Below are 27,999 nucleotides of genomic sequence, written 5' to 3'. Positions count from 1 at the left end.
CGAAGTAGAAGTCACAGATGAGATGCATTTTTGTGTGTTAACTGACAGTGGCCTGGCCTGGCAGAAAGTTGAGGGATCAAAAAGTGAGAGGCAAGAGGCCAGGGCCACGGCAGCTCACACATACATGGCTCGGGACATGACAAAGCCTTTGCTCCGGTAGGAATCAGCGGGGCTAGAGTAGGACAGGGCGTCATAGATGGGGTTGATCTTGTCCAAATAGTCTTCCTCCTCCTCCTCCTCTTCCTCTAAGTCCAGGGAAACCCTCTCCACAGCAGGTGGCCCTGGAGGCACCAGGATGGGTGACCCCAGGCCTGTAGCCCCCAGGAGCAGGGGCCCTGACCTCTCTTCCAAGGTGGGCAGCTCATGATATCGAGGCATATCCTGGGGGCAGGGAGGGAAAAAGCCCAAGGTCATCTCCTGAGCACACAGAATCCCAATCCGCCCCTTGACCCCCAAATCTCGACCATCTCCTTATGCCAACCAGACCTAACCTTACCCCTTGCGGCCAGGGCTGAAATTGCTCTGGGACAGTCATACGGCTTATCCAGAACTCAAAGCCCAGACCATCGCTCCTGGGCCTCTCCTTTGTCTTTTGATCCCTGACCACAAGTCTTTCTCCACGAACCTTTGACTTCAATCTTCAATTTTATCCTCAACTACTTAACCTTAAGGCCAAAACAGCTCCTTGAACCTCGGTTTGTCTCAACTTTGATAGGACCCCTGACATCCAGCAGACCGCTTTCACTGACTGAGTGACCTTGGGCTCTAACCTCATGTTCTTGCGCTTTTTCAACCAAGATCTCCCCCACTGAATCCTAAACACATCTTGATTCTCTAAGCTCTGACCAGAGACACGGCCCTGACCTTGAATTGTGACCTTTAATATCAGGAGCTGACCCTGGCCCTAAACCCACCCCTGACCTGCCCTGAGCTCCTACCTGCTCAGCACATGAGACGCCAGCATCAAAGTAGGGAGTCTTGAGCGGGCTGTGCTCCGAGGCCCCAAGAGTGAAGAGCTGGGAGGGCTGCAGGGAAGGAAGAGGGGCGGGTCAGGACAACCCCCCCCCCACCATGGCTGGCCTCTCCCAACCAGCTCCCCCTCCTAGCCCCTGCCTCAGTGGGGAAAGGTGGGTATGGGTGTGGGCGCAGCCGGGTACCGGGGGAAGTGCTCACCATCTCTGGCTCCTCGAGCTTCGCCTTGGGTGTTGGTGGCTTGTACGAGGGAGGCCCCTCCAGACTGTGGGGTAGGAGGTAGGTCAAGGTGGAGGCTCAGACGGGAAGAGCCCTCCTATCCCAGGTCACCGCACCTGCTCTCCCCTCTAACTGATCTCCCTTTCCACCGCCCATGTGCCCCCTTGCCCAGCTAATGCCTAATCATCCCCATCAATTTCTCTTCTTCCAGGAAGCCTGCCTGATTCTCCAGGAGGGTCAGGAATTCTGGACATATGGTTACATCTAGCTTTTCTTCCCTCTCAGAGCATTTACTGAGTTTGTGTTTGAAATATTATTTCTGATATCATCCAATAACCATATCCCACTGTGAAGCAATGTGAAGGAAAAAATGAAATCTGGGTCTTCAACAGTGTTCTCAGAACTCGCCATGAGGAAGTCAGGAAGTATTTGTTAATAGAATGAATGAATAAACGAAATGCTTTCCTGGCCTCCAACCTAGGATACAATTCCCTCATCATACATACCCGCAGACCAGAGCATCCTGCATGCATAATGAGTGCCTACTGTGCCTTCAATCCCCAGCTCGGATGTTGCCTCCCCCAGGAAGCCCTCCCTGACCCTCCACGCTGGGTCAGGGGCCCCCTCTGGCCTCTCACAGCTCTCTCAGCTTTTCTAGCCCATTGCCAGCCATGCTGGACTGCCACTCTCTAGGGATGGGTCTGTTTCCTCCAGACTGTGAGCCCCAGGAGGGCAGGGCCATCTCAGGCACCACGGGGTCTCAGCCCTGGGTTGGACAGAGGAGATCGATGGCAAGTTGTTGGTTTGAACTGACTAGATGATTAAGGCAGTGGTTCAGAAACTTTCTTGTGCATCAGAATAACTCAGGGAACTTGTTATAAATACAGATTCCGAGCCCTTCTTGTAAAAGTTCTGATGTAGTAGGTTTCGTATAAGCTCGGGAATCTACATTGTTAACAAGTGTTCCACGCCTGCCGCGCGCGCGCGCGCCCACACACACACACACACACACACACACACACACACACACTGGGTAGTGTTACTTCAGAACCATTTTGCCCCCCAAATGCTTCCTTGCTGGGCGAATTTCAGCAAGTGATCTCAGCCCCCTCTGAACCTGTTTCCTTTCTGATAAAGTGGGTACCATTGGCTCCCTGTGAGAATTTATGTTTCCATGATGTATTTATGTGTGTGAACACTTTAAAAACGTTTGTCTCATCAGTGCGTCACTAACCTCCAGGGCCTGGCCCTAGTGGATACTTTCTGAACGCTTGTTGAGTCAACGAATGGATGTGAGGCTTCCTCAAGGTCACACATGTAAAAATGCATCTCGCCAAGCCTGGCACATAACAAATGTTCTACACAGAGACGTGTAGCTGGTTCCCTCCTGGCCCCCATATCCAGGCTCCTTCTTTCTCATATTAAGAGATTTTAGTTGGGGGTGCCTGGGTGGCTCAGTTGGTTAAGCATCGGACTCTTTTGTTTGTTTATGTGCTTTTTGCATCTGTACAAGGCATTTATTCCGAGAATCTAAAATTTGGACAAAGAATATTGAACAGCATCGGACTCTTAATTTCAGCTCAGATCATGATCTCACGGGTTGTGAGTTCAGGCCCTACATTGGGCTCTGCACTGATGGTGCAGAGCCTGCTTGGGATTCTCTGTCTCCCTCTCTCTCTGCCCCTCTCCTGCTCTCTCTCTTTCAAAATAAAGAAATAAACATAGAAAAGAGAGAAAGAGAGATTTTAGCTGGACATATGATCACCCAGAATAAAGACTACATTTCCCAGCGTCCTTTGCGGCCGGTGCACCATGTGACTAGATTCTGGCCAATGGGAAGTGAGGGGGAGTGACAGGTTCCCTTATAGGGCAGCTCACTGCCTTGTGTTTATCTTTCCCCCTGGCAGGAATGCCTGTTTCGAGGCCAGGATGGCCGTATCTGGTTGTCCAGTATGTAGACGGTGATAGAGCGGGGAGCTATCATGGAACGGGAGGGAAGGGAAGGCTGAGTAATAAGGTAGCAGGAGCCTGGGCTCTGATGGCTTCACGCAGCATAGCTGTCATACCCGTGCTTTGTGGGAGACAGAAATAAGGCCTCCCTCCCATTTAAGTCACAGTTATTTTGGGTCGCTCTGTTTCCCACGGCCATCACAGATGTTTCCCCTCCCCCCCACCTTGGGCTCCCCAATTCTGGGACCCCCTCCTCCACCCACTTCTCAGGGCCCGTCACTCACTCATCATCCTCCTCTGCCCCCTGCAGCCTCTGCTCTTTCCGCTGCTGCCGGCAGATGAGGATGCCTGTGGCGGCCACAGCGGTGGCAATGATGGCAGCGATGATGCCCCCAATGATGCCACCCGTGGCCCCTGCGCCTGCTGTGTTGGGGGTCTCTGCAAGAAGAGGGACAGTGTAAGGGGATCCCCAGGAGAGGAAGCCACAGCTCCTTACTCCCAGGCACCCTCTTCCCTAAGTCATCGCCCACCTGCCCACCTCTTCTCCCAAAGGCAGAGGGCGTTCGTTCCTTTGCCTAGTCCTTACTGAGCATTTGTTGGGTCGCAGTGGTGAACAAAACATACAGGAGTCCCTGCTCCCGCGGGACACACGTTCTAGCTGGGCAGAGAGACCAACAGCACAGAAACAAATACAATAGCTCATCTGCCAAGCGGCAGTGAGTGATACGGGGTGAAAACATAGGGGAAGGTGACAAGGAAGTGACGGGGGGGGGGGCAGGGGTCGCCAGAGAGAGACTTAATAGGAGGTGACGTTTGAGCAAAGACCTGAAGGAGCTGCAGGGGGTGAACCGTGAGGAAATGAGAGCATTGCAGGCAGAGGAAACAGCCAGTGCAAAAGCCCTGAGGAGGAAGCCTCGTGTTCCTTTTGAGGAACAGCAAGGAGACCGTGCGGCCAGAAAAGAGGGGGAGACAGGGGAGAAGAGGGAAGGGAGGTGATGGGGCAGCGCTAAGAGGCGCGGAACCTAGGGGATTCTGGAATCGGATGGGAACCCTTCACTCATTACAGGGAACGGAGTCATCGAGTCATCGGGGGCAGAGGATGTAGCTCCGCCAACCTAACAGGAAAGGAATTGAGAGGAGCTGTGGCCCCCTGGGCTTTCTCGATTGTAGCACTATCTCACCCCCTGATGTCACCTGTTTGCTTGCCAATTTCCACACTGCACTGTGAGCTCAAGGGGCAGGCTCTGGCACACAGCTGGCGTTTGCCAGATGTAGGAGGGAGGGGCCCGTGTGCCAGGTCGGCAAAACTCCCGCCCCTGCCTGCTGGCGCTAGCCTCCCATGTTGGGGAGGAGGGGGCGGGGACCAGAGTGGGTGACAGGACCGTAAACAACCAGAGGAAACCACGCACACGCAAGAGCCCCACCCTCTGTGAACCCCATTGCACAGATGCGGAGATCAAGCTGCCCGGAGGAATAATGGCTGGGTCCCCGGTTTCCACTACTTCCCGCACCCCAGCCTGGCATCCTCCGGAGGGCTTCAGGGCTTGGGGTTCGGGGGGACAATAGTAATCACCGCTCGCTCAAGCCACACATAGCCATCCTAAGAGTGCTGGGATTCCTGGGTTTTTTGTTTTGTTTTTTTTTTTTTTTGACTGCACGCCCAGGGGGAGGGGGCTGTCTGAGTCACCTCTGTGCCCCTGGCAGAATAAGTGGAAGTCAATACTGGTGGGAAATGAACTCCCCGAGCCCCACTTAGCTGCTCAGTGCCGGTTGTTCCTGGCACAGGCTTATTACACCCTGCCCCATGACAGCTGCGGGGGCCCACACAGCTCTACCTGTGTCTCAGAGGGATGGCCAGGGCCACTGGGAGAGCAGAGGTGACTGGGGCAGGACCCTGTCCCCCCCCACCCCCCTCATTCCCCAGCCTGGGTTTGGGGGCTTTTCTAGCTGGGGGTGGGGGGAGGGGAAAGAGGGACACAGACCTGCAGACCCTCCCCTGAATCACCGAAAAGCCCCTTGGGCCCAGGGCAAGGAAAGAGGAAGGAGGCTGAAAAAGGCCCGGGTGTCATCGGTGTCAAGGTGGGGTTTTCCTGGTTCCTTAGTCCCCCAGCACCTGCCCAGGATCCTGAGGGCCCAGAGAACACAGCGGGCAGTGCTCTCCCTCCCAGATCCTCAACAACCTCAAGGTCAGGTTTGAGCTTCGCGCCCCTCCCGCCCCCCCCCCCGCCCCCCCAGCCAAGGAGTCCAGGTTCCCAGTCCTGTTCTGGGGAGCTCAGGGTTCTCACCAGTCTGGCTAATCCACCCGAAAGGCACCTGCAAGTCCTGGGACCGCCCCCCACCCCCACCCCCCCAGTCCAACCTTCCCAGCCTCTAAGCCCAGAACCCAGCAACCGGCTCCCCCGGTTATACTGGCCTCAGGGGTCTCAGGCATCCGGTGCGTCATTGATGGATCCAAAGAGTCAGAACACAGCCCCTCCCCCATCCCGCCCCCGGGACCTAGCAGTCCCTGTCCCACCCCCCAGGGAGGGGGTCTGATGTATTACAAGACACCCCCGCTGTTTTCCTCCAAGGCGTTTATTAACTCCTGAGTGTCGCGGGGCAGGGTGGGGCGGGTCAGAGCCAAAAACAAGTCTCTGGGGGTGGGGTGGGGGTGGGGGTTCCTCTCTGGGTCCCCACTACTGAGCTCCGCAGGGGCCTCTCCTTCCCCCCCCGCGCAGCCCTGGCGACAGAAGTCCAGTGTGTGATTCCTGTCCCCTCCCAATCCCAGGGAAGTGGGAGGGAGCACTTGAGCTCCAGTGTCCAGAAAAACGAGTCCAAAACCAGTCTGGAACCCTTGGCTGGGGCGGCTGTCTCTGTCTCTGTCTCTGTCTGTCTCAGGGTCACACGTAAATTGCCCGCCGGGAAATGAGGGAGCCGTCCAGCTGGGACTCCATGTCGTCCTCGAGAGACTTGGGTGGAGGCAACATGAGACCTTCCTCTGCCTTCTCCTCCTCTTCCTCCTCGTCCTCCTCATCCTTGCCATCTGGCTTCAGGGGACCAGGGGCGGCTGGTGTCCAGAAGACAGGGCCCCCGTTCCCAAACACCTGAGTTTTTGGATCGTAGGATCCTCCTCCATTGTCGCCTCCTCCTCCTCCTCCTCCTCCAGGGCTCTTCCTCCTCCTCCTCACCCTCAGCAAGATGAAGGCCAAGGACCCCCCAGCCAGAAGCAGCAGCACCAGCAGTGTCCCCCCCACGGCCCCCCACACCACTGGACCCACGTCTCGGGGCGAGGCCCGGGGTGTGTCTGAGGAGAGAGAAGGAGGGGCGAGAGACAGAAAGGGAGACAAGAGGTCAAGAGGACACATCTGGGGGACGGGGCACAGGACACGACAGGGACAGTGATGGGAAAATCCGGGATGTGATTCGGGGTGTGGGCAGAAGGTGGGGGAGGCGGAGGGAAGGGAGACCGCGCTAAGCGGTGGGCACCTTGGACAGAGTGGGGGCGGGGGGGGGGGGGCCAACGGGTGGCCAGATGTGGTTCCTTATACCTGCACAGGGTTTTTCAAAACTTAACACTTGCTGGGGGCGCCTGGGTGGCTCAGCCGGTTGAGTTTCCGACTCTTGATTTCGCCCAGGTCGTGATCTCACAGTTCGTGGGTTCGAGCCCCACGTCGGGGCTTGGGGTTCTGTCTCTGCCTCTCTGCCCCTTCAGCAACCCCCACCCTCTCAAAATAAATAAATAAACTGAAAAAAAAAAAATTAAACTCGCTAACATTTCAAAACCAGGCTATCTCACCACAAATCCCGATTTCTTTTAGGGAAAAAGAAAATCAAACTGATGGCGACACCAATCTCTCATCTGCCCCTGGTGATGGGCAGTGGCTGAGTGAAGGCTGGCTGCTCGTATCGGAACAGGGTTCCGCATCTGGCCAGCCGGTCACTTGCGAGGACCCCGTAGGTATCCGAGTTTGTGACCCGCTTGGGACAGGCCGTGGGGTCCTCACAAAGGCTCTGATGTTCGAGTCACAGAACCTTGGGTGGATCCAGCCATCAAGAGGCAGAGCTGGATTTGGGTTCGAGACTGTCACAGATTCCAGAGCTCTCTGGGCTGGACAGAAGGGGACAAGAAGGGTGAGGGTTCTCCTGATAGTTCCCTCCCCTTGGAAGTGGCTGGGGGGCACCTGGTCCGGGCGACATGGCCTGCCTCCTGTCTGGCCATGTGTGGAAAATGGAGCCATGAAGCCCCCTGTCCCCATCAGTGGCCCAGCAGCTGGGAGGGGAGGGGTCTGAGGGAGGTGGAGAAGGAAGCCAGGGAGTGCTTAGGGTGGGGGCGGGAGAGATGAGGGAGGGGACCCTGGGCCCCACATCAGGGAGAGACATTGATGCAGCTGGAACCAGGAACCATTTTCTACACACCCCTTGCCCCACCCCTGCATGCCAGGCCTGATGGGGAGAAACCAGGGGGAGGGGGACCCACTTACACCTGAGCCCCTCCTCCCCACACCCTGCGCACAGGAGAGGCTGGGACCCACGCTCCTGAGGGCACCTGCTTCTCCAGGTGTCTCTTTTCAGAGTGGCATTTTCAAATAGAGCCATGACCCAGAGGGCTGTCACCTCACTTTAGTGGCTCGCAAGGAACAGTAATAATAATAATAAAAAGCAGACCAGAAAAAGTGTGTCCGCAGTGTGAAGGGTCAAGCGGTATTTTGTGAAACAGTTTCTCTGGAATGTGTGTCTGTACCTGCGCACGGGTTAGAGGCGTGGAACAGTTTTCTTGCTGCGGATGCTTATCAGTTAATGTCTGGGAACCTGCTTTAGCGCATGCTGGAATGTTTATCTGTGCTCCTGGAGGTGGTATTTTGGAGACGGCGGGCGTGTTGGTGAAGTCGGCGGGTCAGAAGTTCTCCAGTCGCCCTGAGGCGAGGTCTAGCCTGTGGCACGGCCTGTGGGCCCGCCCGTTTCTGTGTGTTTCAGGAGTTTTAGGGGGTGTCCGTGTTTTCGTGGTTGTGGATCCCTTGGACGACCCTCAGGCAGGACTGCACCTGTGCTTTGCGGGGCTCTACCCCTTGGGGGTGCCTACTGACTGAGGGCGGACGCCCAAGAGGGTGTGTACCTGGGGCACGGGTTCAGGGGATGTATTTCCAGTTGCGCGTCTTGCCGGGTGGCAGGTGTAGCTGACCCTCCCTCCCCGGGGTGTGCCTTCGACGGCAGGGACTGACCTCTCTGCTCGCCACCGTGTTCCCGACATCAAGGAGGCGGCTTGGCCAAGAGGAGCCCTCGACAAATATTTGTCAGATGACCATGTGTTGAAAGCAACGGGGTTTCTGGAGACTGTCTGAGGGCGTGCACCTCTGAGACCGTCTTTGAGTTTCTCCCTTAGCATCTGTGTGAGGGATGGTTTCCGCGTGTGGAAACCGTTGCCGTCCGCAGGGCTCTCCCCACTGCCGGCACGTCTGGGTCTCCCTCCAGGGGTGTGCGTTTGTGCGTGTGAGTGTCAGCCTTGCTGAGGGCAGGCCGCCTGTCTCTATGGGTGCGTTGGCTGTGACCGTGACCCGGAACACGCGTGTCGTATCTCCAGGGCGAGGGAATTCCTGAGAGGGGTCTGTTTCCGTTTGTTTCTCTAGGGGTGTGTGTGTGTGTGTGTGTGTGTTGTAAGATTATGTCTCAGGGCGCCTGGGTGGCTCAGTAGGTTAAAGTGGCCGACTTCGGCTCAGGTCATGATCTCATGGTTTGTGGGTTCGAGCCCCGCGTCAGGCTCTGTGCCGACAGCTCAGAGCCTGGAGCCTGCTTCCGATTCTGTGTCTCCCTCTCTCTCTGGCCCTCCCCCGTTCATGCTCTGTCTCTCTCTGTCTCAAAAATAAGTAAACGTTAAAAAAAAAAAAAAAAGATGGGGCGCCTGGGTGGCTCAGTCGGTTAAGTGGCCAACTTCGGCTCAGGTCATGATCTCACAGACCGTGAGTTCGAGCCCCGCATCGGGCTCTGTGCTGACAGCTCAGAGCCTGGAGCCTGTTTCGGATCCTGTGTCTCCCTCTTTCTGACCCTCCCTCGTTCATGCTCTGTCTCTCTCCGTCTCAAAAATAAATAAAAGTTAAAAAATTAAAAAAAAAAAAAAGATTATGTCTTAGTAAGGGGATCTGTTTTTGTTTCTGGCCGTGGCGCCTGTCTGCCTGTCTCTAGGTGTGGGTGTGCCTGTCCTCACGCCTCTGTGCCTTTGTCTGCAGTCCTGTTTCTGAGGGGGCCTCTCCTCCTCCCCACTATGCCCGGTGTTGTGTGTTTGCACAGGCGTGTTGTGTAGAGTGTCGAGCTGGGAGGGTGTTTCCTAGAATGTTTTTTTTTTGTTTTTTCCTCCAGGTACACATGGCATCTCGGTGGCTCTGTTCGTTGTGCGGCCCTGTTCTCTTGGGGGGTGTGTCTGGGTGACGGTGAGTCTGAGAGTGTGGGTTGCGGTGGGTGAGTTTCTGTTTCCGTTACGATGCCATCTCGGACGGAGCACAGAGCCCGTCTCTGTAGACGTGGGCCCCGCGGGCTGCTGGCTCTGTTCTCAGCCCTGGGGTTCACATGTCTGGGTCTCGGGGCACGCCGCCTTGTAACAGTTCCTGCCTCCCGCTAGGTGGGTGGCTCCACAGCCGTGACCTCGACCCCGCCTCCGTCAGCCTGGGCCACAGGCCCGGCCTGGCTTCGTTCTTTTCCTCTCCTGTCTTAGGGCCCCTCCGGAGTTTGAGTTCAGTATCGGGGGGGGGGGGGGGGGGACTCAGAGAACTTTTGACCCACAGACACATCAGCTGCCATTCCCAAAATACGCCCCCTAGAAACACAAATGTTCCAACACACACGAAAGCTGAGTTCCTGGGGCGCCTGGGTGGTTCAGGCGGTGGAGCGTCCGACTCTTGGTTTCAGCTCGGGTCATGATCTCCCAATTTGTGAGTTCGAGCCCTGCATCGGGCTCCCTGCGGTCAGCATAGAGCCTGCTTCAGATCCTCTGTCTCCCTCTCTCTCTGTCCCTCCCCCACTCGCTCACTGGAGCGTGCTACCTCTCTCTCTCTCTCTCTCTCTCTCATAAGGGGCTCCTGGGTGGCTCAGACGGTTATGCGTCCAACTTTGGCTCAGGTCATGATCTCACAGTCCGTGAGTTTGAGCCCCGCGTCAGGCTCTGTGCTGACAGCTCGGAGCCTGGAGCCTGCTTCGGATTCTGGGTCTCCCTCTCTCTGCTCCTCCCCCCGCTCACGCTCTGTCTGTCTCTTCCTCAAAAATAAACATTAAAAAAAAATAATAAATGAATGCAAATTAAAAAAAACAAACAAACAAACTGATTTCCTAATGTTACTTGACCGGCACTCCCTGTAAGAAATCAGTGTTTGAGTGTGTTTCTGTTTGCCTAGCTGTCTGACATGCGTCTCTCCAACTGGAGCCCAGGGCAATATCCCCGGGTCTCTTCCTGAAGACCCTTTCCGAGCCTCTAGTCTCGAGCAAGCACCTAGCAGAGGCCTCATCCTCCCGATTCTCCTGCCAGTGCCTACTCTATCGTCCTGATCCAGATCCAACTGGGGGGGGGGGGGGGTGCGAGACAGAAAAGCCCCACTGCCCTCCTTTCTCATCGGCGAGGCGGGTCTGGATCCCTCCCCAGGCCGGCGGCACAGCCTCCCCGCAACGCGGCCCCGGAACCCAGGAAGGAGGAGCACTTGGGGGGTTGACCCGATCTTCGCCCGCCACCTCCGAGACCCGCTCACCTCGGACGAGGACCACCTGCTCAGCACGGCCCGTGCCCACGGCGTTGGTGACGGTGCAGATGAACGTGGTGTTGACGAGTTTGTCCACCGAGTGGATGATCAGCTGGGGGCCCTGGGCTACTGCGGAAGCGGGGAAGACGCCTGCGGTCCTGGAAGGCGTGAGGGGTCACCGGAGGGGAACATCAGGGCCCATAGCGGGGCACAGGCCTGGTCCCTGATGACGCAGCCTTTAACACCCAAGCTCCAGGGACATAAAACTTAATACTTAAGACCCGACACTGCCAGCCATCTCCTGGAGGACTCATGGGTTCAGATCCCTGGTGCTGCTCCCTCAGACCCAGGAATCCAGCCCCAGCCCCTCCTCCCTCAGACCCAGGAGTCTCAGCCCCCAGCCCCTCCTCCCTCAGACCCAGGAGTCCAGACCCCAGCCTCCTCCTCCCTCAGACCCAGGAATCCAGCCCCAGCCCCTCCTCCCTCAGACCCAGGAGTCTAGGCCCCCAGCCCCTCCTCCCTCAGACCCAGGAGTCTCGGCCCCCAGCCCCTCCTCCCTCAGACCCAGGAATCCAGCCCCCAGCCCCTCCTCCCTCAGACCCAGGAATTCAGCCCCCAGCCCCCTCCTCCCTCAGGCCCAGGAGTCCTGTCCCCAGCCCCTCCTCCCTCAGACACAGGAGTCTAGGCCTCCAGCCCCTCCTCCCTCAGACCCAGAGTCCAGGCCCCCAGCCCCTCCTCCCTCAGACACAGGAGTCCAGACCCCCAGCCCCTCCTCCCTCACACCCAGGAGTCTAGGCCTCCAGCCCCTCCCCTTTCAGACCCAGGGACCCAGTCCCCCCAGCCCCTCCTCCCTCAGACACTGGAGTCCAGGCCCCAAGCCCTCAGATATAGGAGTCCAGACCCCAGCCCCCTCCTCCCTCAGACATAGGAGTCCAGACCCCCAGCCCCTCCTCCCTCAGACCCAGGAGTCTAGGCCCCCAGCCCCTCCTCCCTCAGACCCAGGAGTCCTGCCCCCAGCCCCTCCTCCCTCAGACCCACGGGCCCAGCCCCCAGCCCCCTCCTCCCTCAGACCCACGGGCCCAGACCCACCCAGGACTCACGTGCTCCAGTCGTAGCCTGTGGGCTCTGGTTTGCTGCGGACATCACAGTTCAGGGTGGCCTCGCTGCGGCCGAGGTACCAGTTGTCATCATAGCCAGAAATGGAGACCTCAGGGGGGTCTGGAGGAAATGGGGGGGGGGGGGTGCTGGCTCAGAGACGGGCGGAGTCCCCAGAGAGCAGATAGGTGAGCAGATAGACGGGAATCCTAAAGAGATGAGGTGGGTTGGCAGGACGTGGACCCGTGGAAACTGGGGCAGGTCAGTTTGGGCTACGTCTGCTGAGGCCAGCGCACCTGCTGTCCCGGAATGCCACCTGGACCATTTCGAGGAAGGTATCGTTCAATGGCGGCAGCGTCTGAGGGTGCCACAGAGATCGTGTTATTGCTGCCACGACGGGGCCCACAGGGGCCAGTGTGAATCATACGGGGGGGGGTGGGGGGGGGCAGGAGCTGGTATGGCGACCCCAGCAGGGTCAGTTTAGATGGTGTGAATGGGGGTGGGGGGGGTATAGACAACGTTGGGTTGGTTGCTACAAACCCACAGTAGTCGATGCACACGGTAAAGCAAGTATCAACCGGGGCCCCCTCGGGAGCCACAAAAGATATCGTAGGGGGGCCGGTGGGGGTTGGTAAACCGGCTTTTTGAAAAGGGGGATGGATGGGCGCCTGGGTGGCTCAGTCGGTTAAGCGTCCGCCTTCGGCTCGGGTCACGATCTCACGGTCCGTGAGTTCGAGCCCCGCGTCGGGCTCTGGGCTGACGGCTCAGAGCCTGGAGCCTGCTTCCGATTCTGTGTCTCCCTCTCTCTCTGGCCCTCCCCCGTTCGTGCTCTGTCTCTCTCTGTCTCAAAAATAAATAAACGTTAAAAAAAAAAAAAGAAAAAAAAAATAGAACAGGCCTGATTAGCAGTGTTTGCCGATTTCCTTGGTGTGAATAGCCCTCAGCGATCAACATCAAGCTATCAGTGTGACCTCGCTGGATGTGGGACTGGGAAGAAATGTATACAACCGGCCCCTGCAAACCTTGCTTTACCACCGATGGGGGCGGCAAGGAGAGAGCCTAGAGAAGGCAGTAGAGACAACGGGGACCCAGGGTGTAGGCGTTGCCCACGAGAGCCAGTATAGACAACCGGCAGGAAGGCAGGGCAGAATCTGGCCCGGGGTGGGCTAATGCAGCCAGCACTCGGCGGTAGTGTAGACAGTGCCCTAGAGAAGCCAGCGTAGACCACACGGGGGACGCGGTCACATCCTGAAACACTCACAGCGCACGGAGAGGGTAACAGGCAGCAAGATGGGCTCCTCAAAGCTCTCGTGCTCCACTTTGCAGGTGACCTTGACACCATCCACTCGACTCAGGGGCACCAAGGTGAAGCGGCTGGTGACGGTGACTGTGCCGGGCACAGGTCCGGACACCTGGCTCTCTCTGGCCTCCCCGTCCAGGGGCGAGAACCAGGAGATTCGGGCGGGTGGCCGGCCCCCCTCGGAGACACAGCGGGCCACGGGCACAGGTTCCAGGCTCAGGGTGACCTCCTGTGTTTCAGCGTGGTTCTGGGGCTGTGCTGGGGAGAGCAACAGAGGGGTGACGTCACTCCTCACCCGCAGTCACTCAACAAACACCTCAGCCTAAGTTAAGCCCCAACTGCCTGGGCTTATCCAATCCCAGTTCTGTTCAGCAGCTGCACGGCTTTTGGCCAGTCATTTCCCAGCTCCGGATCTCAGTTTCCTCTTCTGTAAAGTCGGGATAATAAACATTCCCACCCCAGGGGGCCTGGGTGGCTCAGTTGGTTGACTGTCCAATTCTGGACTTTGGTTCAGATCATGATCTCACAGTTTGTGGGATTGAGCCCCACACTGGGCTCTGGGCTGACAATGCAGAGCCTGCTTGGGATTCTCTCTCTCTCTCTCTCTCTCTCTCTCTCTCTCCCCACCCCCCCCGCCCCTCTCCCGCTCTCTCTTTCTCTCAAAAATAAATAAATAAACTTAAAATAAATGCCCAGGGTGCCTGGGTGGCTCGGTCAGTTAAGCGTCCAACTCTGGATTTCAGCTCAGGTCACGATCTCACAGTTCGTGAGTTCGAGCCCCACATCAGGCTCCATGCTGTCAGCACAGAGCCTGCTTGGGACTCTCTCCCTCTCACTCTGCCCCTCCCCTGTTCACTCTCTCTCCCAAAATAAATAAACTTGGGGGTGCCTGGGTGGCTCAGTTGGTTAAGCGGCCGACTTCGGCTCAGGTCATGATCTCACGGTCTGTGAGTTCGAGCCCCGCGTCGGGCTCTGTGCTGACAGCTCAGAGCCTGGAGCCTGTTTCAGATTCTGCGTCTCCCTCTCTCTGACCCTCCCCTGTTCATGCTCTGTCTCTCCCTGTCTCAAAAATAAATAAAACATTAAAAAAAAAAAATTAAAAAAAAAAAAAAAAGAAAGAGCATCCTTCAAAAAAAAAAAAAAGCCCTTCTCAAAGTCTCCCCCATTTTCTTAAGTGGCTGTGCTGGTCACCCCCCGTCCCCTGCCCCCTCCCCGGCTGGAGCTGGAGGCTTTATCCCACCCACTCCTCCCCACCCCCGCTGCATCTGCCCCCATGGAATCCTTCGCCCAGGAGGCCCATGCGATCTGGCTCTGCTGGTTTTCCTGCTTCGGTGAGGGGTCACGCGAGCCCTGGCCACCAGCCTCCTTTCTGTTCCTGGTACATGCCAAGTGCACTCCTGCGTCCCAGCTTTTTGGTACGCGGTTCCCAGCTTTTTGGTACGGGCTTCCCTCTTACGGGTGCATCTATTCCCCTGCCCGAGGGCACACGTCCCCCGCGTGACTCCTTACGCATCAGGACCTGACTAAGAGGCTTTCTTTCCCTGCCCATTCCGTCTAAAAGGGACCACCGGGGTCGCTTACTCGGAGTGAGTATCACATCATCCTGGTGTGTCCCCTTTGTTTGTTGGCTAATTGGATCATTCCCCGGCACTACCTGTTTCCCGAATCTGATCTCTTCTTGCTGCCCCAACTGCCTCCGCCTTGCTGCCATTACCTCCTGCCGGGACTCGCGCGCTCCCCTGCTCCCCTGCGGCCCCTGAGCTGCCACCCTTGCCCCCCCCCCCCCCCGACCTGCAGCTAGAGGAGCCTGTGAAAACTGAAGCCAGATCACACCTATCCCCTGCTCAGAACCTCCCACAGTTCTGGTTCTCTCAGGGCAAAATTCAAAGTCCTCATGTGGCTCATGGGGCTGTCTGTGATCCCGTGGCTCCCACTATCTTCTTGACCTTGTCCCCTCCTCCTTTCCCTTTAGTCGCAAGCCTCCGGTTACACTCACTTCCCTGCTCTACGGCAAATGTTCCAGGTGGGCCCTGCCTCAGGGCCTTTGCACCTGCCATTCTCTCTGTCTGAAATGCTGTTCCCTTAGAGAACCTACGGGGCTCCCTTGCCTCCTTCGAGTTTTTCTTCAGATTTCACCCGGACTCTACAGCCAAAATTATAATCTGCCCCCCACCAGCTTCCATGGCACCTAGAGCCACCTGACTCACTCCTGTTTTTCTTACTAACGTTAGTTACTGTCTGACCCTCCCTTATTGAACTAGAAGCCCCAGGAGGGCAGGGAGCTGTCTTACTGCTTTGTTGCTAGAGCCCCAAACAGGGCCCAGCACATAATAGGTGCTCAGTATGTCTTTGGCGAATGCCTTGTGCCTGCTGTAACCTCAACCCGCAGGACAGAGTCTGGCAACGGCAGGCGCTTAATGGATATTTGCCAACTGACCGAAGACCACGGAGAAAGCCGATATTACCGCTGGAGCAGAGGGAGAGACAGATCTGCGAGAGGGCTCTCCCGCCCGACCCTGCTCACCTATGGCCCGGAGCCAGGTCGTCCCCCGGCTGGTGCCACTGGGGAACGTGGCAAATTCGCAGGTATAGTTGCCCTCATCCTCCACCGTCAGTCCCCGGAGGGCCAGCGTGGCATCCCGCAGCTCCGTCTCCGTGCCCTGCCTGGTCCCACCGCTCTGCCCGGCGGTGACGAAGGACAGCCGCTCTTCGCCGGGCTTTGGGCTGCGGAAGCTGGGCCCGTACGAAGGGTGGAAGGCGGCCACGCTCCTGCTGGTGCCGGTTGCGTCCACGTGCAGCCACGTCACCTGCGAGACTCTGACGTCCGGTCCCGACGGCAGCAGGTGACACGGTAGCTGCACGGTGCCCCCCAGGTTGCCCCGCACCTCGGGCGGCACTCGAACTTGCACATCCTGGGCTCCTGGAGAGAAAAGAGAGAGAGAGAGAGGTGGGTGGGGGAAGGAGCCAGACACCTCCAGGCCAGGCAGGGCCATCGCTGAGGGGCCCCACAGGGAAATGCAAGCCCCAGATGCGACGCAGGAGCCTTTGTGAGGTCCCGATTCCCAATTCTTCCAGAGAGCACGTTTCACAGAAACACTGGGGACATAGGAATCTCGACTAGATTACGTGCTAGTGTGGAATTACTGTTAATATCCTTTTAAAAACCATTTGTTTATTTTATTTTATTTTTTTATTTTTATTTATTTTTTTTAACATTTATTTATTTTTTGAGACAGAGAGAGAGCATGAACAGGGGAGGGTCAGAGAGAGGGAGACACAGAATCTGAAACAGGCTGCAGGCTCTGAGCTGTCAGCACAGAGCCCGACGCGGGGCTCGAACTCACCGACCGCGAGATCATGACCCGAGCTGAAGTCGGCCGCTTAACCGACTGAGCCACCCAGGCGCCCCCCCGTTTGTTTATTTTAATATTTATTTATTCTTGAGACAGGGAGAGACAGCATGAATGAGGGAGGGTCAGAGAGAGAGGGAGACACAGAATCTGAAACAGGCTCCAGGCTCTGAGCTGTCAACACAGAGCCCGACGCGGGGCTCGAACTCACGGACCGCGAGATCGTGACCTGAGCCGTAGTCGGATGCTTAACCCACTGAGCCACCCAGGTGCCCCAACCGTTTGTTTGTTTTGAGAGAGAGAGAGAAAGCACAAGTGGGGGAGGGGCAGAGAGAGAGGAGAGATCCAGAATCCCAACCAGGCTCTGCATGGGCAGCACGGAGCCCAACGCGGGGCGGGGGAGGGGGGGGGGCCTCCAACCTATGAACCTGAGCCAAAGTCGGACGCCCAACCGACTGAAACACGTAGGTGCCCCACTTTTTTTTTTTCTTTTGAAACAACTTTATTGAGATATAATTCCCACCCACTGAAAGCAGGTGAGTATATATTGTATATTCATTCACAAGACTTGTTACATATGGTATCTGTCACTGCAATCAATTTTAGGGAATTTTTATAATTCCCCAAAGAAACTCGGTACCCACTGGCAGTCGCTCCCCGTGCCCCCAGCCCCTGGAAACCCCTCACTCACTTCCTTGGCCTCCACACATCTGCCGCTTTGAGACATTTCATATAAATGGAATCATACACTAGGTGGCGCTGTGACTGGCTTCCTTCACCCGGCATCCTGTTTTCAAGTTTCGGCGCTTGGTTCCTTTTCGCGGCTGAATAATCTGCCACTGTGTGGGTGCATTCTGTGTCATTTATCGGCTCATCAGTTGATCGACACTCGGGTCGTCTCCACTTTGTGTTGATTGTGAACAGGACGGAATATGAGCAAACGGGTTTTTGCTGTGAACGTCTCTTTTCCCTTCTCTTTTGTTTTCTCGCGTTTATTAAAAACACGGAATAAGGAAGGATGTTGCTCTGTGGTGCGAGGCAATACAGCACGGCGACCGCGGGCCCAGGCCGCCTGGGTTCGCATCCTGGTGCTGCCACGTGCTGGCCGTGTGACTTTGGGCAAGTCGTTGAACTTCTCTGGGCCTTGGTTTCCTCCGGTTGTAAAATGAGGGTACTCAGAGGGCTCCGCCCCCTATAGGGGCTGTTATAAAGATTAAAGAATATTTGTGGAGCACTCAGCACAGGGCCACAGGAAACAGGAGATCAGTGCTTGTTACATAAACACAGCCAGGTAAGTATAATTACGAGTGGCCCTTGATACTCAGCCTTGAGGCAAGGCCGAGGGCACATGCCCTTGCTCAAGGGGCAAAGGCTGCCCAGCTGTCTTTGACCGAGATGGGGGTGGGGAGCACTGGCCTCACACAGAAACCCAGGGCACATTAATAGGAGACCCTAATGAGAGGGTCCCCGCAGAAGGCAGTTGCATCAGTGGGGCCGGTCCCAGAAACTTTTGGAAAGAAGCCCCCAGCCAAGACCACCGTGTAACAGATCTGTCGCCTCGGGGCACCTGAGTGGCACCATCGGTTAAGTGTCCGACTTTGGCTCAGGTCATGATCTCACGGTTTGTGAGTTCGAGCCCCACAAGACTCTCTCTGTGCCCTTCCCCCACTTGCTCGCGTGCACGCGTGCTCTCTCTCTCTCTCTCTCTCTCAGAATAAATAAATAAACTTAAAAAGATACGTAAGGGGCACTTGAGTGGCTCAGCTGGTTAAGTGTCCAACTTCGGCTCAGGTCATGATCTCACGTTCGTGGGTTTGAGCCCCGCATTGGGCTCTGTGCTGACAGCTCAGAGTCTGGAGCCTGCTTCGGAGTCTTGTGTCTCCCTCTCTCTCTGCCCCTCCCCCGTCCACACTCTCTCTTTCTCTCAAAAAGAAATAAACATGAAAAAAAAAAAAGTTTTTGAAAAATACTTTAAAAAAAAAAAAGATCTGTTATCTCATGAAATCCCCACGCATGTCCCCAAAATAACCTAAGAGTGACATGTTGGGAAGGGGGCCTCCTCCCCTTCAGACAGGCCACACTATAGAATGTCAAGAGTGTGGGACCCCTGAGCAGGGTGCCATGGGTGGTGTCCTGCTGGCTCAGTCCCTTTCCGGGGTGGGGAGGGGGGGTGGTGACCTTATTTCTGAGCCTAAATCCCTCCATCTGTAAAATGGGGATGTTCAAGCAGGATCCCTCGTGACGATTCCATGAGACGACTTCCTGCCACGAGGCCTTTGAGGGGCCCCGCACGGGTGAGTCAAACAGAGGCCAGAGGCCGTTAGCTGCCAGCCCGCCGCAGGCCAAATCCGGCTTCGCGTGTATTCACTCTTGGCCCACACAGCATTGTTTCCAACACGAACCAGCACTCACCCATCTACTGACTCACAGAAGGGTCTGGAGATTAAAGCTCAAAATCCAGACCAAAATCAGGATATGGGGTTCCTGGGGGTCACCAACTGGGTGGAGCTGAGGAAAGGCTGTCCCTTCTCTCTGGTGCCAGGATCCTTCACCCACTCGGCCTCCAAAGGCGCGGAATGTGGGACAAGGGTCCCCCAACGGCCTGCCTCTTTCCAGCTGGGTGGGGAGGGACGGGCCCTCTGTCAGGAAAAATCACCCGGCCTTTGTGGGCTCTGGAGAGAGCAAAGTAGGGTCGGGCCAGGAATGGAGGTTTTCCCCTTTGAGGCAAGTGGGAGCTACGGAGGGTCCCGCAGCTGGAGAATGACTAGGCTTGAACCCAGGGAACCCGAGGGGCAGGTGGAGCCGGGCAGAAATGCCTCACCAGACAGCAAGAAGTCCTGCAGAGGGGTCACTGGAAGACCCAGAGGTTACGATGGAGACTGGGTGCAGGGCTGGAGGCTGGCTCCTGGAGGGGGACTCAGAACTTAAAGGGATTGCGTGGTGGGGGAAGGAGGGATTGGAATCTGCTCCCATCCCAGGCAAGTTCGTGGGGCAGTGACTCAGCAAACAGGTCCTGGGTGCTAGAGGGTTGGCCCCTGGGGATGGAATGTCTGTCTCTCGTTCCCTGCTGTATCCCCGGAGCCGATACCAAGGCATGGCATGCAGTAAGCGCTCAATAAATACAACCAAATGAGTATCTGGCTCTGTGTGGGGTGCAGGTGCCTCAGAAGAGACAGGGACACGTGTATCAGGTGAGGGTAGACAATGGGGCGGGGAGACCCACGTTGCCCCAAGAGTCATTGTCAAGGTGGCCTGGAAGACTGAAGGGGGTGAGGTGTGCGCGTAAGAACCCACAGCCAGAGGCCTGACCCGCCTGAGGGAGGCCCGGAGGGCTTCCTGAAGGAGAAGGCATTCCTTTTCAAGGGAAGCAGAGCTCAGGCTCGCGGAGCCCCACCCCTACCTCTGGGTCCCTGGGACCCTTCGCTGAGCCAGATTTCACATGCTGGGGAGGTCCTTGTGGCCGCGTGACAACTGGATCTTCTGAGGGAGGGCTGCCCTCCTGTATCTAGGGGGGGTGTCTCAGCATTGTCCGCTTCGGAGGTTTAAAAAAGACCCCACTCTTGGCTTCTTATGGGGCAGGCTCCCCAGACAGGGTTTTCATCCCCAACACTCTGCCCCAGAGGGCCATACGCGCCTCCCCCTGCCCCCCCAGTTCCTCTGCAGAGCACTGCTCCCCCTCTTCCAGCCTGGACTTTCGTGACTTCTTTGCCCAGTTAGGCCCACAAGCTATGCCCTCAGTATCTGCGACAGCAATCGGCTCCTGGTGGACACTCAATATTCTCCGAATGAATGAGGTTCTAAAATCCCATGGCCTGAAGTTCCCCATTCTGTTTTTTTTTTTTAAATGTTTATTTATTTTGAGAGACAGAGAGAGAGGGAGACGGAGAATCCCAAGCAGGCTCCACACTGTCAGCACAGAGCCCGGCGCGGGGCTCGAACTCACGAACCTCGAGATCACGGCCTGAGCCGAGACCAACAGTCGGACGTTTAACTGACAGAGCCACCCAGGGGCCTCTGGAAGTTCCCCCAATCTGTTTCTAATTCAGAATGAACAGGATGGTTCAGCCCCTGTGGGGTTAGGGGTGTTTCCACCTAAACGTCGCCCCTCGTCCTCTACCCCCACACGCGGTCCATCAGGAAACCCTGTCGGCTCCATCTACAAAATATACCCACCAACAGACCACGTCTGAGCTCCTAATTCACTGGTATCTGCCCGCACGGAGGACTGCAGTTGCCCTCACGGTCTGTTCCCAAACACAGCCAATAGGTCCCTCCTCCCGGCTCAGAGCCTGCCCTCCGGCGGCCCTCCTCACTCAGAAAAGAAACTCTCAAGGCCCCGCACGATCTGCACCCACCTTCTTTCTAGCCTCACCCCCCACCCTCTCCCCTTGGCTCACCCTGCTCTGACCACACTGGCTTCCCCACTGTTCCCCAGATGACCTCAGGGCCTTTGCACTGGTTCCGGCATCCTGAAATGCTTCTTCCCCACATGTCCCCATGGCTCCCTCCCTCGTTTCGTTCAGGTCTTTGCTCAGCTAGGCAAAGACCCCCTGAGCACCGTAATGGTAATAAAAACTGCCTCGACCCCGCTTCATTTCCCTCAAAGCACCTGATGTATCTCCCCCACTAGAACATCAGTGCCCAGGGGGAGGGGTCTTTGCTGACTAATGTGTCGCCAGAGCCTACAATGGTGCCTGGCACACTGTAGGAGCTCCAGAAACATGATGGATGAACGAATGAGGTGAAGCCGGGGAATCAGCTGTGCACTAGATCCACGGGCAGAGGCTCCATTAAGAGTTTGCGCTTTGAGGGGCGCCTGGGTGGCGCAGTCGGTTAAGCGTCCGACTTCAGCCAGGTCACGATCTCACGGTCCGTGAGTTCGAGCCCCGCGTCAGGCTCTGGGCTGATGGCTCAGAGCCTGGACCCTGCTTCCGATTCTGTGTCTCCCTCTCTCTCTGTCCCTCCCCCGTTCATGCTCTGTCTCTCTCTGTCCCAAAAATAAATAAATAAACGTTGAAAAAAAAAAAAAAGAGTTTGCGCTTTGGGGGCCCCTGGGTGGCTCGGTCGGCTAAATATCTGACTCTCGGTTTCCGTTCCGGTCATAATCCCACGGTTTGTGGGTTCGAGCCCCGCATCGGGCTCCACACAGAGCCTGCTTGGGATTCTCTGTCTCTGTCTCTGTCCCTTCCCTGCTTGTTCTCTCTCTCTCTCTCTCAAAAATAAATAAACATTAAAAAAGATGTTTGGTGGGAATGCAAACTGGTGCAGCCACTCTGGAAAGCAGTATGGAGGTTCCTCAAAAAATTAAAAATAGAACTACCCTAGGACCCAGCAATTGCACGACTAGGCATTTATCCGCGGGATACAGGGATGCCGTTTTGAAGGGACACACGCACCCCCATGTTTCTAGCAGCACTATCGACAATAGCCAAAGTATGGAAAGAGCCCAAATGCCCATCGATGGATGAACGGATAAAGAAGATGTGGTCTATATATATACAAGGGAGTATTACTCGGCAATCAAAAAGAACGAAATCTTGCCATTTGCAACTACGTGGATGGAACTGGAGGGTATTATGCTAAGTGAAATTAGTCAGAGAAAGACACAAATCATATGACGTCACTCCTATGAGGACTTGAAGAGACAAAACAGATGAACATAAGGGAAGGGAAACAAAAATAATATAAAAACAGGGAGGGGACAAAACATACAAGACTTAAATATGGAGAACAAACTGAGGGTTACTGGAGGGGTTGTGGGAGGGGGGATGGGCTAAATGGGGAAGGGGCATTAAGGAATCTACTCCTGAAATCGTTGTCGCACTCTATGCTAATGAATCTGGATGTAAATTTTTAAAAAATTAATTAAATTTAAAAATAAAAGAAAAAAAAAGTTTGGGCTTTTGCCTGAGGGTGCTGGGAAGCCATGGAGAGTTGTTCCCAGGGGGAGGAACAGGGTTAGGTTTGTGCCTTCTGGAAGAACCCTCGGAATGGGATGGGGCAGGGACGCGGGGGCTGGGCTGTGAGGAAGAAGGATCAACCAGACGTGGCGGCAAGTTCAGCAGGGAATGGCTGGGACGTGAGGCCCACAGGCTCTGAGAGTCAGGGGCACAGGGGTGGGCTGGTGCCCAGACATTCTGCGTCTTAGATGGAGGCTGGGGAACCGAAGCCAGGAGGACGGCTGGCCTGAAATTAGGACCCTGGTGTCCAGCGTGCTATTGGGAGTGTGCCTGTGCCCTGACCTTGGCTGGGACGTGGCTGGCACCACGGTGGGGGAGAGTCTGGCCATGGGAACACGGGCCTCCCTCAGCTTCCCTCAGCAAGGCAGACTGGTGACAGCTTCATGAGGCATCAGCTGGGTCCCCAGACACGCTTCCTGTCCCTATGGCCTGGGCCTGCAGGCTTTCTGGTGGCGGAGTGGGGGCTGCCCGGGGCATCGCATGAGCCCGGGAGAAAACTTAGAGAGACAGAGACACACAGCCTGAGACCCTGAGATCCGGGGTTGGAAGATCGAGGCAGAGAGGAGGGTGCCATGGTGACTTCGAGTAGGGGGCTGGGGGCCCTGACTCCCGGGCTCCTGCCTGGCTGGCTCCTGAGACCCATAAACACCGTGACCTGCCCTGTCGGGTGCGGCAGGACTCGAGCAGGCCCTTGAAGGCCCGCGTGCTATGAGCGCTGGCCTCGGCTGCTGCCTCAGCCACCTTGCTAATTAATTAATTGCATTAATCACAGTGCCCACCCCCGCAGCGGACATCCGGGAGCCGGTCTGGGGTGGGGAGAGGCGAGCCACAGCAGCGGTGGCCTGGAGATGGGGCTCTCTGTGCCTGGCTTTCTGCACCTGCCTCCCTGTCTTCCCCAACCATCTCTCAGAGGGTGGTTATCACTCCCTCCCCAGGTTGAGACCTCCCTGCCTTTCTGCAGCGGCCACCCCCACCCCCACCCCAGAAGGACCCAGGACCCCCGCTGTGGGGTCTAATGTTTCTGGTGCTGGATCTCTAGGACTGCCCTCCCTGGCCGAGCCCCTCAGACAGAAGCTCTCACCGCTCTGCCCAGTCCACATTTACCCCAAAATGTTTCCATCCCCGAGACTCTGCCCGCCCACGCCCCCCCCCCCCCCCCCCCCGACCCCCGCAGGCCTTGATCTCTCTCTGCATCTGGTTCCTGGGCCCTGAGTCTGTCCCTACATGTCTTCAACTCCCCAGCTCTCTGGTTTCTGCCTTTGTCTCTCTCAGACTTTCTGCTTTCTGCGTCCGTCATTTCTCTCTCTAACAGCTTTATTTTTTTTTTTAAGTTGATTTATTTATTTTGAAAGAGAGAGAGAGAGAGAGTGAGCGAGAGCGCTTGCACGAGCAGGGGAGGGGCAGAGAGAGAGAGAGAGAGAGAGAGAGAGAGAGAGAGAATCCCAAGCAGGCTCCTTGCTGTCAGCACAAAGCCTAATGTGGGGATTGATCCCACGAACTGTGAGATCACGACCTGAGCTGAAATCAAGAGTTGGATGCGTAACCGACTGAGCCACCCAGGTGCCCCTCTAACGGCTTTATTGAGATATAATTCCCATAGCATCCAATCTGCCCACTCAAAGCGCACAGTTCAGTGGCGTTAGTATATTCCCAGACCTGTGCCTCCCTCATGGCAGTCCATCCCGGAACATTTTCACTGGCCCGAGAAGACGGCCCACATCCTTAGCTGTTCTCATATTCTCTTTCCTCTATGTCTGACACCTGAGAGGCCCGTCTTTCTGGGTGTGGGTCTCCTAGTCTCTGGAATTCGGCTCCCTGCTTTGTCTCCTGGGGTCTCTAAACTCTCGGGGTTTCTGGTGTCTGTCTCTCACGGTCTATGTCTCTGGTGTCTATCTCTCACGGGCTGTATGTCTCTGACCCTGGGACCTCCCTGCCTCCTGGGTCTCCCCATCTCTGCCTGCCTCTCCGCATCTCTGATACCCTTTGTCTATGCCTGGGCCATCTCCCTGGGTCTCTCTTCTCCTCCCCCTCCTCCTCCATTTCTCAGCATGGTTGGGACATTAAAAATGTAACAGTGTCCCCGGCGGGGCGGGGGAGCTGGCCGGTGTGCCTTAACTCCCTGTCCTTTCTGTGTCCACCACTCCCTGCGCCCCCCACATACTGCTGGCCTTGAGACTGGCCTGTGCCCTGACCTCCCTGGGTCCTGGCATCTCGTCACTGATGGCTGGGGGCTTCTGGGCTCTCAGTCCGTCACCAAGGCTCTAAATCTCTCTCCTTAGGCTGTTCCTGCCTTTATCCTAGTGCGTCTGTCCAGCTCCCTCCCCCTCCTCCACCTTTCTGGCCCCATCTCAGCATCTTTCTGTCCCACCCTTGTGGGCCACATCTCATCCTCCCCCCGCCCCCTGCCATCTCTCTCGGTTCCAATCTAGGGTTTGTCCCTGACCCCATCCCTAAATCTGTTTCTGATGCATTCTCCGTCGCCTTCCACCTTCCGTCCCCAGCCCTGTATCTCCCTCCCTGTCTGTGAATCCCTTCCCTGCTCCCCTCCCCACCTTGCTGCCCAGTCCCCCTTCCCTAATGAGAAGAGACAGCAGGCCCTCTCCTCCCATCCCCCTCCACTATGGGCTGACTGACAGGGAAGAGCCAAGAAAGCTAGGGAGGACTGGAGAGGAGGCGACCCAGCAGGGGGCCCAGGTGGAGAGGCCTCAGTCCCCCAGGGGCCAAGGAAGGGGGAGACAGAGGAGCCAGAGACAGGTAAAGAGAGAGATGGATGGCAAGGAAAGACAGAAAGAAGGAGCTCTGTGAGAGGAGAGAGCCAGAGAAGCAGAGAGAGGCGAGAAATGAAGAGGGGAGGAGGTGGAGAGAAAGTGAGGGAAGGAGGGAGAGACAGAGGGAGAGAGAAAAGGGGGGAGGGAGAAAAGGTGGGAAGCAAAGGCACAAAGATGAGGGGTCAGGAGGGCGGAAGGCCCCCTCCCCAGGTGCTAAGAGCTTTCACACGGGCTCAGTGAGGCCTCTGAACCCTCCCACTGGCCCTAGAGGGAAAGGGTTACTGTCTCTGTTTTACAAAGGAGGAAATGGAGCCTCAGGGGCACCTGATGGAGCGGGGCCCAAGAAGGCTCTGAAGTCTGACACCTGGCTTCCTGGGGACTGGCTGTGGACCCCGGGAATGTGGCTTGCCCTTTCGAAGCCTCCGTGTCCCCATCTGCAAAATGGAAATAGGAACAGAGGACCTGTCTCCTAGGGCGATCTAGAATTCTCCATGAGATCACGAGTCAAGTCAAAGCCTGGCTCAAGGTCAGGTGGGTTCTGAGCGTTTCTCCCAAGCGGCAGGTCCTGACCTCATCTCCCTATCTCTGACACCAAGGGAGAGCCAGTATCCAACTCGGAGTCAAGGCTTGGGATACAAGTCAGCGACAAGCTGGGGCAAATGAGGTCAGAGGGATAGCCAGGGTTCAGGGTTCTCCCAAGACACCCCCCCACACACCCCCACCCCCCGCTCCCGCCTACACTTCCTGGGCAAACCCTTGGGAAACTCCAGTGTCCAGAGTTTCTAGCTGGGAATAAAGAGCCCAGTCACCTGCAAGGGGGCGGGGCCAGAACCTTCTTCACCTGTTCGTCCCAGCCTCTCCCTCCTCTGAGAGCTGCGCCCTCCCTCAGAGGGGTTGAGGGGACTGGGAGGGAGTCGGTGGGCAGAGCAGAGGGAGGGGCGGGGGATTAGGGCGGCGGCTCCTCGAGTCCCCCCCCCCCCCCCCCCTGCGGCGGCTCCAAGGGCGCGACCGGAGGAAAGATAAGGTCCCGAAACCTGGGAGTCCGGAACCGGGAGCCGGGGAGAGCTCCTGCCCCTCCCTGCCGGGGTTCAGCTAAAGTGAAACCGGTAAAACTTCCCCAGGGACGTCCCAGCCGACGGCTCACAAGGAAAGGGAAGCGTCTTCTTTCTTCAGGGGACACAGCCGACCGAGCGCCAGCTTCTAGAGAGAGCCTCCTGCCCTTGATTACATCTAGAAGCCAAGAACCGGGTGCCCCGCCCGCATTTACATCTGGATCTCAGGAGACATTCCAATGCCTACAATTAAATCTGAAACCCAGGAGATAGGGCCTCTTCCGCCTCCCCCCTCACCCCCTGTTTTACCTGGGACCCAGGAGCCACAGCCCCCTGCTCACAATCTGGAACCCAGGTTTGAGCCCTTCCTGCCCCCAATTCGACCAGGACCCCAGGACACATAGCCCCTAGCCTTCATTCCACTTGGGACTCAGACCCCGAGCCCCTAATTTGTCTGGGTCCCAGGAGCCAGGCCCCAGCCCCTTGTTTTCTGGGTCCCAAGAACCGACAGCTCCCGGAGGCCCCAGGTTGGAGTCCTCAGGCCCTTCCCCAGGTCGCCAGAACTCTCATCCTTGGCCCTCCAAGGAACACGAAGTTCCAGCCCTCCAGCCCCTCTGGAGAACCTGGACATCTGGCCCCCTGCCCTCAGTTCTCCCAAGGCCTCAAACGCCCAACCCTGGGAGAAGGAAAATGGGGGATGGTCTTGTCTCCTCGTCGCGACCCTCCTGCTGGGGAGCGGGGGGAGAAATTCCCCACATGCCTGAGCGGGGAAGCGGAGATGGAACCTCAGATCCGGGTTGACAGCTCAGTGCGGGGTGGGGCGGGGGGCGCGAAGGCTCAGATTTAACCCTTTTGGTGTTAGAGTCTGAGGAAGGGGGAGGGGATAACCGAGAAGTCCGGTGTAGGATGGATGGAGAGTTGGGATTAAGAAGGGTGGTGGTGGGCGGGGGGAGAGGGCTGCAGAGAGATAAGGGTCGCAGTCGGTGCGGCCAGCCGGGAAGGGGGCTCGAGGGAGGGGGCTCGGTGAACTGGGGGTAGAGCGGGGAGGGTGCTCGGTCTTTCCCCACTCGGAAGGTGGGGAAGGGGTTGGGTCCGCGCGGGGGGTGGGCGTCTGCGGTTTCTCACCGGTTTCCCGGAGCAGCAGCAGCAGCAGCAGCGGCAGGAGTGGCAGCGTCGGCGACGATCTCGACGGCGAGAGGGCTGCGGCCCGGGCCATGGGGGGGCCCGGGGTGGGACTGGGCCCGGGCGGGGGCCTGCGGGCCACTCCGTGAGCGCCGATCGGCTGGGCGGTCGAGCAGGTGCCTGAGGGGCTCCGGCTCCCGGCCGGTTGCCGCCCGCTCTGCTCCCGCGGCTCTGCTCTCGGGGCCGGGCTCTCCCCGCTCGGCGCCCCCGGCCCCAGGCTTCTCTCTGGCAGCTCGGACTCGCTGACGTCACAGGACCCACCCCTTCCCTCCCCCCCCGCGGAGCCGACCTTGGGCTCTGGCCGCACTCGCTCACGCTGTCCCGCCCTCTCTGAGATTCCACGCCGGTCCTCCCCGGGATTTTATTCCCGCCCCGCCCAGCATTCTGCGCCCGCCCCCTCCCAGGGTTTTACACCTGCCTCTCCCCAGAATTCGATGTTGCCCCTCCCCCAGAA

The 27,999-nt window shown here is 57.2% G+C and overlaps 1 protein-coding gene across 2 annotated transcripts; it reads right to left on the bottom strand.

Moving 5' to 3' along the window:
* Positions 1–5: 5 nt before the first annotated feature.
* Positions 6–27,886, bottom strand: NECTIN2 (nectin cell adhesion molecule 2). Of its 2 annotated transcripts, XM_053905460.1 has the most exons (9): positions 27,489–27,886; positions 15,758–16,153; positions 13,195–13,491; positions 11,939–12,056; positions 10,848–10,996; positions 3,426–3,579; positions 1,174–1,237; positions 939–1,025; positions 6–381 (listed from the first exon to the last, which is right to left on the bottom strand). In XM_053905460.1, exons 1-9 carry the CDS (start codon positions 27,577–27,579, stop codon positions 115–117), a joined length of 1,623 nt encoding a protein of 540 aa, XP_053761435.1. In that variant the 5' UTR covers positions 27,580–27,886; the 3' UTR covers positions 6–114. The 2 variants fall into 2 exon arrangements, with proteins under 2 accessions (XP_053761435.1, XP_053761436.1); XM_053905461.1 differs by lacking the exons at positions 6–381; positions 939–1,025; positions 1,174–1,237; positions 3,426–3,579 and adding an exon at positions 5,698–6,424 and having other exon boundaries at positions 27,489–27,884.
* Positions 27,887–27,999: the final 113 nt, after the last annotated feature.

This window comes from Panthera pardus, unplaced genomic scaffold (assembly GCF_024362965.1).
Source record: "Panthera pardus isolate Hobbes unplaced genomic scaffold, ASM2436296v1 HiC_scaffold_18, whole genome shotgun sequence".
NCBI classification, from domain to species: Eukaryota; Metazoa; Chordata; class Mammalia; order Carnivora; family Felidae; genus Panthera; species Panthera pardus.
The sequence above is the reverse complement of the archived record's forward strand: the minus strand, read 5'-3'. Positions and strand labels throughout refer to the sequence as shown.